The sequence below is a fragment of the Zingiber officinale genome, chromosome 10B, assembly GCF_018446385.1.
Source record: "Zingiber officinale cultivar Zhangliang chromosome 10B, Zo_v1.1, whole genome shotgun sequence".
NCBI classification, from domain to species: Eukaryota; Viridiplantae; Streptophyta; class Magnoliopsida; order Zingiberales; family Zingiberaceae; genus Zingiber; species Zingiber officinale.
The window spans coordinates 32683217-32696651 of NC_056005.1; the positions used below are offsets into that span (position 1 = coordinate 32683217).

At 37.3% G+C, this 13435-nt stretch overlaps 1 protein-coding gene across 1 annotated transcript; it reads left to right on the plus strand.

Annotated features, from left to right (window-relative positions):
- Positions 1-9034: 9034 nt before the first annotated feature.
- Positions 9035-12406, plus strand: LOC122030399 (SEC14 cytosolic factor-like). Its single transcript, XM_042589604.1, has 6 exons — positions 9035-9307; positions 10978-11236; positions 11332-11368; positions 11498-11603; positions 11832-11942; positions 12090-12406. The coding sequence occupies exons 1-6, from the start codon at positions 9203-9205 to the stop codon at positions 12207-12209; spliced, it is 738 nt and encodes a 245-aa protein (XP_042445538.1). The 5' UTR covers positions 9035-9202; the 3' UTR covers positions 12210-12406.
- Positions 12407-13435: the final 1029 nt, after the last annotated feature.

The following is a 13435-nucleotide window of genomic DNA, read 5'->3' on the forward strand; positions in this document are numbered from 1 at the left end:
TGTCACACATGATACACAACCACGGACCGTCGTAGTGGGAGGGTTGTAAGGCAACCCGAAGATTCATGTTTTTGGGAGAGTCTTGGATTTGATCCCCGGTAAACATAAATCCCGGACATATGACGAAGCACTCCAAGATATAGATACAACATCTTGGCAAAAGGCGATGAATTCTGAAATAGAGTCTATGTACTCTAATAAGGTCTGGGAGCTTGTAGAACCACCTGATTGTGTAAAAGCCGTTGGATGTAAGTGGATCTACAAAAGGAAAAGAGGGATGACGGAAGGTAGAAACCTTCAAAGCTAGGCTTGTTGAAAGGGTACACTCGTAAAGAGGGAATCGATTATGAGGAACTTTTTCACGGTAGCCATGCTTAAGTCTATCCGGATACTCTTATCCACTTCTCATATGGATTATGAGATTTGGCAAATGGATGTCAAGACTTTCCTTAATGAAAGTCTTGAAGAGAACATCCATATGAAGCAACGGGGGTTCATTGAAAAGGGCAAAGAGCATCCGTGTGTAAGCTCAATCGGTCCATTTATGGACCAAGCAAGCTTCAAGATTTTGGAACATCCGGTTTAATGAAGTAATCCAATCGTATGGATTTATTCGATGTCCGGATGAGTCTTGTATACAAGAAGTGTAAATAAACGTGGTGGTATTTCTTGTACTATACGTAGATGATATTTTGTTAATTGGCAACAATGTCAAGGTATTATCGGACGTAAGGGTATGGTTGTCCAAACAATTTGATATGAAGGACTTAGAGAGGTGTGCACATTCTTGGGATCAAAGTGATAAGGGATCGCAAGAAAAGAATGTTGTGTCCGCCCCAAGCTTCATATATAGATACAATCCTTGCTTTATAGTATGCAGGATTCCAAGAAAGGTTTCTTACCTTTAGGCATGGAATAGCTCTATCTAAAGAGATGTCTCCAAGACATCAAAGGAGATAAGAGTGTTGCTTGCTACTTGAGGAAGCCTTATGTATGCAATGTTATATACGAGACCCGATATTTGTTTCGTGGGCATGGTCAGCAGATATCGAGTAACCTGGACAAGGACATTGGACTGCGTAAAGCATATATTAAAGTACCCGAGAAGGACTAGAGATTATATGCTAATTTACCAAGCAGATTGCTTTCTGTGGGTTACACGGATTGATTTCCAATCGATAGGGACAATAGTAAGTCTACATCGGCTATGTGTTTACTTTAGGAGGTGGAGCCATTTCATGGAGGAGTGTTAAGCAATGCGTGTCGGACTCAACCATGGAAGGCGAGTATGTAGCGACCTCGAGGCGACTAAAGAAGCGATATGACTCGGAACTTTCTAATGGACTTAGATGTGATTCTGGTTTGCCTAAAATTATCACAATTTATTGTGATAATAGCGATGCGATTGCAAACTCGAAGGAACCACGAGCTCATAAGGCAAGTAAACATATAGAGCGCAAGTACCACGACACGAGATATCGTGAAGCGAGGAGAAGTTGCCATCGCCAAGATTGCATCAGTAAATAGCAGATCCTTTCACTAAGGCCCTTCCAGAAAGCTTTCGATTGACATGTGGAGGGAATGGAATCGGATGTATGGTAGAAGATATGACAACTAGTCATTAGTATAAGTGGGAGATTGTTGAGTGTATACTGAAAGCCTAAGCTTTTGTAAACATTTGTTTTGAATAAAGAATCACATTTGGTCAAATTATCTACATTTGTTTGTAGTTGTTCAATTAATTTATATTGTAGATAACATAGCATGTGGTGTCACATGCGTAAGATAATGTTATCGACCTTATAAATTATAAATGAGCTCATGACCAAAATGGAAAGGAACAAATCATTAGAAGGTCGTGTGTAATTAGGTATCAGTTTATCTTGATGATAATTACACTAGTACACTTAGAGTGTATTGAGTAGGACCATTTGAGGTCGCTTCTTATATCGACTTTATAAAGGAACAAAAACCTCAGTTATTATGAAAGTGTGTGCTCTTAATCCTAATATAATAACAAGCATATATATTTGATATTTATTTCTTTAATTTATCAATGGGTGAGATTTAGTTCGATGAATCAATAAGCCCGATAAGTTGGGAAATGATATCACTTATAGTTTGTGTTGTTGATTATAGAAGGAAACTGTGTCCTAGAGATACTAGGTTGATAATGTCCCCAAGAGGAGCTCATAAGGATTATCATGTTAAACCCTGCAGGTGGACTTAGTCCGATATGACGATAAGGTTGAGTGGTACTACTCTTGGACTTAGATATTAATTAAATGAGTTGTCAGTAACTCACTTAATTAGTGGACATTCGATATCTTAAACACAGGGAGACTAACATGCTCATAATAAGAAGGAGCCCAAAAATATAATTTGGGATTGGTGCGGTAGTTCAATAATAGTTCTCTAGTGGAATGAATTATTATTGATAAAATTAAGTTGTGTGTTCGGGGCGAACACGGGATGCTTAATTTTATCGGGAGACCAAAACCAATTCCTCCTCTCGGTCCCTATCGTAGCCTCTTATTTATAGAGTTCTATACCCACCTATACCCACCTTCTATACCCACCCAATTGGGGCCGGCCAAGCTAGCTTGGGAACAAGCTAGGGCCGGCCTAGGTATAAAATTGGGTGGCCGGCCCTAGCTTGAACCCAAGCTAGTGGGGGTCGACCAAATTAAATTAAAAAGGGATTTTAATTTTAATTTTTATTATGTGGAAGAAATAATTTATTAAAGAGAATTAAAATTAAAATATCTCTCTTGTAAAAGATCTACAAAAGATTAAAGAAAGAGATTAAATCTCTTTCCTTATTTGTAGATTGGTGAGATATTTTATTTTCTCTTTAAAATTATCCACATGTTGATAAAATTAAAATTATAGAAATTTCCTTTTATCAATCATGAAGAGATTTTTAAAGAGAAATTTTATTTTTTTAAAATTTCCGGAAACAAATTAGGAAGTTTTAATTTGTTGATTAAAACTTGTCTAATTTATTTCCTCTTGATGTGGCCGGCCATTAGAGATTAATTGGGGAAATATTATTTTATTTTTCTCAATTAAATCATGTCAAGGGAATTAAGGAAATTTTATTGTAATTAAATTTCCTAATTTGTCTAGGCCAAGGAATATAAAAGAAGGGGTGAGGGTGTCTTCACAAGATACAACCTCTATTATTTTCTCTCCCTCTTTTCCTTGGTGTTGTGGCCGGCCATCATCTTCTCCCTCTCTTCCTCTTGTGGTGGCCGAATACTTCATCCCTCTTGGAGTTCTCGTGGTGGCCGGATACTACTTGGAGAAGAAGAAGAAGAAGGAGAGAAAGCTTGCATCTCTTGGAGCTTGGTTGGTGTTTTGTTCTTCATCCTTGGTAAAACTTCTTTGTGGCCGAACCTAGCTAGGAGGAGAAGAAGGTGGTTGGTGGTTTCTCATCTCGGAAGATCGTTGCCCACACAACGTCCGAGGTTAGAAGAGGAATACGGTAGAAGATCAAGAGGTCTTTTTAAAAGGTATAACTAGTAATTTTTTTTCCGCATCATACTAGTTATTTTTGGAAATAATACCAAATACAAGAGGCTTATGATTCTAGAATTTCGAATATGTTTTCGATGTTGTGTTCTTTTGTTTTTTCTTTTCCTTGTGATTTGATTGTTCTTTTTGGTTAACCTAAAGTTATTTTAGGAAATTAAATATTAGCTTTCTATAAAAGGTTTTGTCTAGTCGGTGGTGGTTGCTCCCATATCCAAGAAGGCCATGTGCCTCGCCACGTCAGTACTGGGAACCGATTATGGAAATTAATATTTAATGGAATTAATAACTTAAGGTGATTTGGGTCGAACGTGTTAAGTTTCGCAGGAGACCCAAGTCAAAACCTAAAAGAACGAATAGATTAAGTTTTGGATCAAACGTGTTAAGTTCCGCAGGCGATCCAAAATTTAATTTAAAAGAACACATGGTAGCTAGGAAAAGGTTCAGACCTTTGTACAAAATTTTTGTACAGTGGAACCTCTAGGTTTTCCGAGTAACAACCAACACATGTAAGCCTTTCCAGATCTCTATAAGCTCTGTCTTGCATGCCAGTAGACCCTTGAAATGGATCCTCTAATAAGAATACCCTTCTTATCTGAGAAATGATATTCTGGGTACCGTTTCTTCCATCACTAGCATTGACTAATTCTTGGTATTCATTAGGATAGGCCATACGCCATTGAATCCAAGTTAGTCTTTCTGTTTCTCCGAGCAGATTTTCAATATATTCAGCCTTGTCTAAAGGATCAGTGAAATTTTGTAGTGCTACCACATTCTTGGTAATGGCTTCCCATCGGAGAAATACATCTTCTATAAGATGCAACTGAGTGGGAAGTGTAAGAATAGCTCCTGTTTGTTGTTGCGCCGTTAGTAAATTCTACCATTCAGAGTTATCTTTTCTTTTAAAATTGCCCTTTGTTGAAGGGGGAGCAATGCTTACTGGTTCTTCCTTTAAAACCCTATTGGGAGGATAGCCGACATGGTTCATTGTAGTATCAGCAGGTGGCCTATAGGAAGATGCTTCTTGAGAATAAATTTGCTCTTGTAACTGCTGCAACCTTGGATAATCCGAAACCCATTCTTCTGAAATTCCAGAAGTAGTCGTTGCAGTAATAATGTGCTTATTCCCACCAGCTTCCGCGAACGGATTAACAAATTCGTCTTCTGAAGTGGGATATTGAGGTGTATCCTGTAAAGCTAAATACTGCAAATAAACAAGATAATCATCATCAGTGTTAGCTTCTGTAAGCACACATAGGAACTGTGTAGGATTTGATGAATCTTGAGAGGATGTAGATGAAGGCAGGGAATTTAATTCTGCTTGTAGCTGTCGCCGATATTCCCTTGAATTCCGTAGCTGCCTTGTTGTAATTGCAAGGCTACGTCGCATAGATGGCGCTTCATCTAGCAGGTTTAAATATACCTCTTCTTCATAAAACTTGTGTTGTTCAATAGCATACTGTCTGGCCTTCTTCTGCATTGCTAATAATTGTTCATCAGGAAGATGTTTGATGGCCATAATTTCTTTTCCTTTTTGTTTTTGAGCCACTGTTTGTTCAGGGGTAGGGCGTGCAGCTACATATTCATCATAATCAGCAGCATAGTCTTCATCACTACAATAATAATGGCACCCAGTACATGCTGGATCAGCTTTTGTGTGGGAGCAACCAGGCCTTATTGTTGTTGAACCAAAACCTGAAATTCCTCTTGGGGTAGTATGGAGTTCCTCTACCTCCCTTACATTTGGCGTAGCAATATGCTCTATTATGAGTTGGGCAATACACTCTTGTTTGTTAAGAAATATATCATCATTTGTCATATTGAAAGCCATAATTTTTACCTCGCCTCGATAGTCTGAATCAATAACGCCTCCCATAATGATAATGCCCCTTAGCGCCGCACTTGATCTGGGAGCTATCCTGGCGTAAGTGTTTTGCGGGATTTGTATACAAATACCGGTTGATAATAGAGACCTGTCATGAGCGGGTATATCTTGTGCATGTGTAATAGAAATATCATACCCTGCTGCTCCTGATGTCCTTCTGACAGGGAGCTGTGCTAGTGAAGATATTCTTTTAACTAGCAATTCTTCAGGTCTTCTTTCTTCCACAAGTACAACAATTATATGACCTTGAATTTCTTCCTCATCAGATTGAACTTCCTCGTCCTTGGAGTTAAATCTTGGTGGAGCTGATGAGGCCGCAGCTTGATAGTTGTCAAATTGTAAAGAAACACTTCCGTCAAGCATGTTTCTTGTATTTACTTCTGTCGGCTGCATGGGTATGTTCACCGTTGATTGCCTTATAATCCAGTTATGTCCAAGGACATCCCTAGTATTATAACTTCTTCCCGGGAGAGCTCTTACTCCATGACTTGCCAAATAATCCACCACGTTCTGGACTTCGTAAGCAAAGCCAACATTAGGTGTATTAGATAAACGTCCTACCAGTCCTCTGGTGACCAGTAAGTTTGCTTCGCCATTTCTCCAGTTTTCATATCCCCTCGTAAGGATTGACACCTGTATATTTCTGTAAAAATCAGAAATTGTAAGCATTGTGTCAGGGATAACATACACTAATTGACTCCCGTGGGTTAAGTCAATTTCCATTGTGGCAAAGATGGCTTGATCCCCTTGCCATCGATTGTCCCTAAAGACAATTAAAGCTAAGGTCCCTTCCTCCTGCCGGTGTAGAATCTGAATTCTTACTTGTATGATACCCATGTGAAGGAAGCGCATACCACTTCTTTGAAGTTGAGTGAAGCTTTCTGGTTGTATGAATGCCCGGTCTATCTGGTTACTAGTAACCAGCATGGCTTCTTCAGATCTATGAACGTATATCCTATGGTGAACATCATCTCTTCTGGAGTGATATAAAACTTCAGCCGGGACTATGGAGGCTCTTTCTTGCATAGAGAGTCTCAACTGGGTCTGAGGATCAAGTTGTTGCTCTAAGGAGTTATTATAAACTCCTCCTGTGATCCTTCTTGCAACTCTTTGTATTTCTCTTTGTGTGTTGTACCGCCGTCTCTGATTTTGACGATACTCCCTTACTTGGTCTTCAAATAGAGGTGCTCCTTCTGTCCTTGCTATAGTTGTGACAGGACGGTTTCGAGCATGTTGAGCCATTACTTCTTAGTTTTGGCTTGTTAAGACTTTAAGAATTTGGAATGGATCAGTGAACACTCTCAATGTTCCTTTTGCTTCCTTCGGCTTATCCTGAATAGACAAAGTTTTAACCCTGACAGTTATACTTTGTATTATTGCTTCGGGAAGGGCCTGTTGCTGTGGAGCTTCTCTTGCTTCAAGCTTCTTGATTCTGTCTTCCAATGATTCAAGTTTTTCTAGAATTGTTGCTAGAAGCTGGATCTGCGTATTGGCTTGCTTAATAATTGCAGTATTACTGCTAATACCTCCTTTGTATTCAGCCGGCCTGCAAAAGCCTATTGCTGGAGCTTCAATTTCTTCTGTAGCCTGGAGTGCTTCTTTGTAAGAGCTTGTGGCTTTAGTATTGATATAGCTCATGAAGAGACCCAACTTTCCACTTTGTGTAATAGGGTTTCTACCCTATCTATTTTTCTCTTCAGCTCTTCAGATAACTTTATAGCCCGTTGTTCAATTAATTTAGGCTGCCCTGTTATCTTTATAATAAGGTCTTCTAACTGTCTGCTTGTCAGAGGTTTATTTTCTAAAATTTCCTTAGTGAGATTTCTTAATGATTCACTAAGGCTTCGGTTTTCAGTTTTTAATTCCTCTAACTGTTCCTGTATTTGTTTGAAGTTTTTGAGGTGCACTCTACAGGAAAGACAAACTCTGTCGTAAATGACTGAGATATTATGAGCTAATTCTCTTTTTGTAGGCTGTTTCTCTGTTTTTGCTAAATCAAGGTATTCTAGGTTCGAGGTATGAGATTTGGTGTACCATTCCTGAATATTTTCTTCTCAGCGTCTAGACATAGACACATTTATAACTTTACCCTTTTTACCATCTTCTTAAAAGCTGTAGCTTACGGCTTAGAGGGTTCTAGATGCTTTCTTGCTCACACAGGTGTGCCCTTGGATTTACAAACGGCATCCCTTGCCTAGTTACCAAGTTAGGACCTGTTCTTTTGCAATCCACCTGTCGTTCCCCGGTCGCTTTATTACCACAGATTTTTCAGTTGAAGGTTTGCAGGGTTTGGTTATTAGGATACTATATTAGTACATGTTTTCGCTATAACTGATCAACAGTTGCAATTTGCTAGACATGTCCTCGGGTTTCGCTATAACTGATCAACAGTTGCAATTTGCTAGCCCGAATTTTAACTAAAAGATATCCGTTACTGCTTTAAGGAAATAGAATATAAAGAAATTTTTACCATTCCCATCCTTTCCCCTATGAATACCCTGTAAGTTTTTACTCAGCCATGAACTTAGCTCTGATACCAAAAAGGTTTTGCGGAAAACGTCTTCTTTATCACCAAATCCCTAATTCCTCCCTAAACCCAATTTGAATCCCGATTCAAACCTAGATATAAAAGCCATCATTTTCACAAATGAACAGTGGCTTGCGCTACTGTTTATCGTGTCGATCTTTTCATGGTGCGACGCAGTCCCTTCCCTTCTTCTGATCTACAACTCTCCTTATTTTCTCTTGAAACTCTTGCGACAATATCCTTAAATTCTAAATAGTCTTTTGCAATGCCGCCAAACAGCATGAGAAGGTATAACAAGCAAAGGAGGTTCATGATTGCTTCGTGTTTATAAGACTAGGAAGAGGGATGGAGAGAGAGAGAGAGGATGAGAGGACATGAATTCAAATCATAAAATGATTTTCAATTAAAAGTATAGCCTAAATGCTTGGAAAATGATGCTTGATAAGAGGAGGTTGACGGGAGGAGTAAAAGGGAAACTTCATTTTTTATTTTGCGCTATTTGGTATAAACAAAATCATGATATACCTTTTGGTAAATAACATATTGAACATATGCTATTTGGTAAATTATCATATTTATTAGAATAACTATTCGTACATCAACTACGTCAAGATCATTTAATATTTTTGATGTACTACGCCAAGATCATTTAATATTTTTGTGATAATAAAAGATGAAATCTAACAACTTTATATGATCGGTCTACTTTATATGAAAAAATAAATTAAAAAATTATAGTTGATTAAGACATGAAGAATTTTTTTCCTTAGCTTTATTAAAATTCAAACTTTTATCTACGACAATAACTCTGTTCAATCCTAACTAGCCTACTCAATTCTCCCCGGGACTCATTTAATGTTTTTTTGGACTATGAGTTGGCGTTTGATCGATAGAAAGCTTGCGCATGGACTATTTTACTCTATTGCAGTTTTTTTTTTAAAAAAAAATGCGAAGCTTAATTATTTATCATTTTTTGGAGGGACATGCAGAAATTTGCGCTGTTTAGTTGACAGACGGCTCTCCCGATCCTTGTAGCCACAATAACTACACAAGGAAAAGAAACAATGCTGGTGACTTTCGTGGTTCTCATAAGTCACATGAACTTCAGCATAAATCGAGTCTTTGATGGCACACATAACAGAGAATGCGACAAGATGCTGAGGGCGAAATATCTCCTTGGGTTAGGAGGGGGGAGGAAGAGGAAGACTCATTAATTGCAGGTGCAGACAGAGAAAGAGTTCGTGAAGCAACAAGCAATGGAGGTAGAAGACAAGCTCGCGTTGCCCGGCAGCGATCCGGTGGAGAAGAGGAAGGTTGCTTCGCTGAGAGCCCTCGTTGAAGCCGAAAATCCTGATGCCAAGGTAGTGCCTTTATGACTTGCTTCGCCTTTGGCTAAGTAGACGACTGATTAATCGTTCGTCTTGTTGTTGGACGATTTCTTTCCTTTCTTTTTCTCATTTCTTTCGATCGGACCGTGCTCGGATTCTCCCCTCTCCTCGATTCTTGTGTATCTGAGCTTAGGGTTTCCGCACTGTAAATGTGTTAATTTTGGCCTTTGGTTGAATCACCTTCAATTTCAGATGGGAGTTTTCTTCCTCGCACAGCACTGCGTGAGTTCCCCGTTAATAGCTGATTCTTCTTAGTATATGTGTTTATGGTTGGGCTTCAAGTCCTTTCATCCGTTTTCCATGTGACAAGCAACACTTAGCATGATATCTTCAAATATGAGCCTTGCAATTAATCAAAGGGTATTGTGTATCAGATGGAAGCATTGGTTCTTGTAATATCCTAGTGAAATCATTAATCACTCTCATAAATTTTCAATACCTGATTAACTAATGCTCTTACCACATCTAATATTGGAATATTTTCCCCATATATTCATAAGTATGTTTTGGTAAATCATAATCATCAGGAGTTAGACTTGGACTCACACTATAATGAAACTAGAATAGATACATGTACAAGATATTCATAAATCTCAATTTCTTCACTTCAGTTGACCGAATCGCTCCTCGCTTTGGTGCTCTAGTTGGTGCTTTTCCCTCCTTTTTCTTTTTATAATGTGTCTCATCTACTATTTATAAATGGTACATGGAAATGAAGGATGAGCCATGGAAGAGAGTCTCTTGACTTGGTTAGTATGTCCGAACTAGCTGAAACAGGCTCTATCTTATTTGGTAATTTAGGATGAATGACACAATGATATTTATCCGTGTTGGCATACTCTAATCTAAAATTGGTGCAGCCATTTGAAGTCATGCTCCCTTCTATGTCTATTGCATATAGTCAGCACTATTTTAGACGCATAGGCCTTGTTTCCTATAAAGTAAGGAATCCATTAGGGAAAGAGAAAGACTAGGGGAAAAAATCATAGGAGAAATATTTTCTTCCAATTGTTTTCTTTGATGAAAGGAAAAGCAGAGGAGAAAGTTTTACTAAGATAAAGAAAGAGAAAACATTAATTAAAAATAAATTTGTTTCTTGTGAAAGTAAGTTTGTCGAAAATTAAAGGAGAGCCTTGGCGCAACTGTAAAATTACTACCGTGTGACTTAGAGGTCGGGTTTGATTCTCGGAAACAACTTCTTGCTAAGCAGGGTAAGGTTGTGTACAATAGACCCTTCTCCGGGACCCTGTATTGGCGGGAGTTTCATGCACCGAGCTGCCCTTTATTATTTTTCTTCTCTCATAGAAAACATGCCTTTAGGATCAAACTCCAACCATGTATGTCATAAATATGAATCTTGCAGTTCTGTTAACTCTTAGAGTTTGTAAAACAAACATAACCTAGAAGTTCGTATATAGCTCAAGTTGTCTACCCTCTCCTTGTGGAAATCTATACGGTGATACTTTTTCGTGTTAACGCGCTTGTCCTCATACCATATATCTAAAATTTTCAAAAAGGAGGTGAAAGGTTAGGCTTAAATCATAATTACTTCTTTTGCCTAATACATTTGACAATTCCAGTAACTTTCTGCACATCCACGGGTATCTGGTCACAAAAACTTACCATTGTTGTTGCAAATACAGGAGGTGGACAATATGGCACTTAGAAGGTTTTTGCGTGCCCGTGATCTAGATGTCGAGAAGGCATCTGCCCAATTCCTTAAACATCTCAAATGGAGAAAGACAATGACGCCGAATGGATTTATCTCTGAATCTGAGATCAGCAATGAGCTTGCTCACAAGGAACTATACAAACAGGGATTTGATAAACAAGGGCGCCCTATAATAGTTTATCTTGTTGCAAATCATGTCTCCGCCGGAAGACAGATGGATGAGTTGAAGCGTAAATTGTTACATAACAAACAAAATGCTAGTTAATTTTAGTGAATTTCTTCCTGAAATTCATCAAAATGATCTTTGTTTTTCTTGTATTTCCAGGTTTTGCTGTGTATGCGCTGGAAAAAGCATGTGCCAGGTGAAGAACCTCGGTTTCTTGATGTTAAAAACTAACAATTAAGAAGTTTGAGCATAGCCTTGAGGAAATTTGTTCTAACGAACTGTTGTTTTTCATAGTGGATCAACCTAACCTTTGACATACTTGCAGCATGCCAAATGGTCAGGAGAAATTCATCATTATTTCAGACCTTCAAGGTTGGGGGTACTCGAGTTGCGATGTCCGTGGATACCTTTCAGCTATAGACATCTTACAGGTTTCCCCTCATGATCTCTCTTTACCTAATTGCCTAAGCTGAATAGAATATCCATGAAAATATTAGTGCCCATTTGACAATGTTGTTCATCTAATTTTATAAACTAGGCTAAAAGTTCTGCCTTGTCCATCAGTTCAATGAACAACAGTGAATAGGACTTTGCTACTTAAACTACAAGGGTTTACTGACATGGACTTAACACTCACCAATTTCATCTTGCTATTGCAGAGCTACTACCCAGAGAGGTTAGGGAAGGCATTCTTAATCAATGTACCTTACATCTTCATGAAGGTTTGGAAGGTCATCTACCAATTTCTAGATGCAAAGACTAAGGAAAAGGTAGTCTTCTCAAATATAGATTGTCACAACTTTTTTACTGAATACCATTTATGTTTCTGAGGAAACAAGAACAGAGCCATTAAGTGGGGATGTTTTATCTCTTTGAAGTTTGAACTGATCTGCTGGTATGGTCATGATCTTGTGCAGTTTATCTTTGTGGCCAACAAGGAGATGAGAGACACACTATTAGCAGATATCGATGAGAGCCAACTCCCCGAGAAGTACGGCGGAAGGTTGTCGTTGGTGCCAATTGAAGAATCCATATAATAACTCATGAAGCCTATGCACTGTCTAGTGTTCTTATGAGTATACAAAGACCAGAAAATTCTCAGGAGATATTGTAATTGGAAAGTGTTACTCGTAGACTGTATAAACTCGTCATTTAACTCATCTTTAGTGGAGATTAGAAGAAAAAAATGACTCAACTTTATTATCCGTGAATAATAATATCAAAATTTGGAGAACTAAGTGGCGCATTTGCATCTATACTTTTGTGAAAAAGATGACTCGCTCATCCCAAATATTTCTTAGTCCCATAGCGAGATGAAGAAAATAAATCACAGCCTCTCTATGCATAGAGAAGAAATTTTATTTCCTAAGAGATTATTCTTTTTACAATTTGATCCCTCTCATAAAGTAATTTATTATCTAAGTATTAACTCGTTATGCCAACGGATAGATAGACTATCACTAGACATTAATACATGTAGAATAAAAGAGTCATTGGTATGAATTATGATCTTTTCTCAATGTGTTGGGGGAAAAATGTTATTGTTTCGGTATTTTGTTTAAAGGGAAAAAACCCTATTTTGTTGTACAAATAGAAAAATATTGGAATAACAATGAATAGGAGAAATATGATACAAGAGACTAGGTAACGTCATTTTTAGTTCAAAGTTTTTTTAGTAAAAAAAAAACTTTAACCCTTTCATGACGAGCACGAAGAGCAGCTCGTGATAGACATTAAAAAACAAAAAAGGGCCATTTTTTACATTAAAAAACATTTTTTACTTTAACAAACATTATAAATATTTATTAAATCATCTACAATTTTATTATTGGCAATTTCTTAAAAGGCGCACTTCTGGTCAAAAGGCGCTCTTAAATTTTTATTTCAAGGCACGCCTAATTCTCATTTTATTCCAACCAACCGCTGACTTTTTTTTTCTTTTCTCTATTTTCTTACTTCTATTCTCTTCTTCTTAAATTAAATTAAATGTTAATAGATAATCTCTAAATTTATTATTTATTTTTTTCTTTTATTTTAAAACTTTAATAAAAAATATTAAAATACAAAAGAAGATTAATAAAAATAAAAATAAATTTTCTTGTTTTAATATATAATTATAAATAAATGAATAAATAATGAGAATTGATTTTATTAATAAGAAATTATTTTGGTATTATTTTTTAAAATCAGTTATGCAATTTAAATATCAAAATCGTTGTGGTACTATTTTTTAAAAATCAACATGAAAATCAGTACTATTATG

Bases quoted from the DNA above. Each gene is read 5' to 3' on its own strand.
- LOC122030399 (XM_042589604.1), top strand. From the start codon at position 9,203: ATGGAGGTAGAAGACAAGCTCGCGTTGCCCGGCAGCGATCCGGTGGAG. The intron at 11,237-11,331 runs GTAAATTGTTAC...TTGTATTTCCAG, and splicing joins ACAGATGGATGAGTTGAAGC to GTTTTGCTGTGTATGCGCTG. The intron at 11,943-12,089 runs GTAGTCTTCTCA...GATCTTGTGCAG, and splicing joins ATGCAAAGACTAAGGAAAAG to TTTATCTTTGTGGCCAACAA.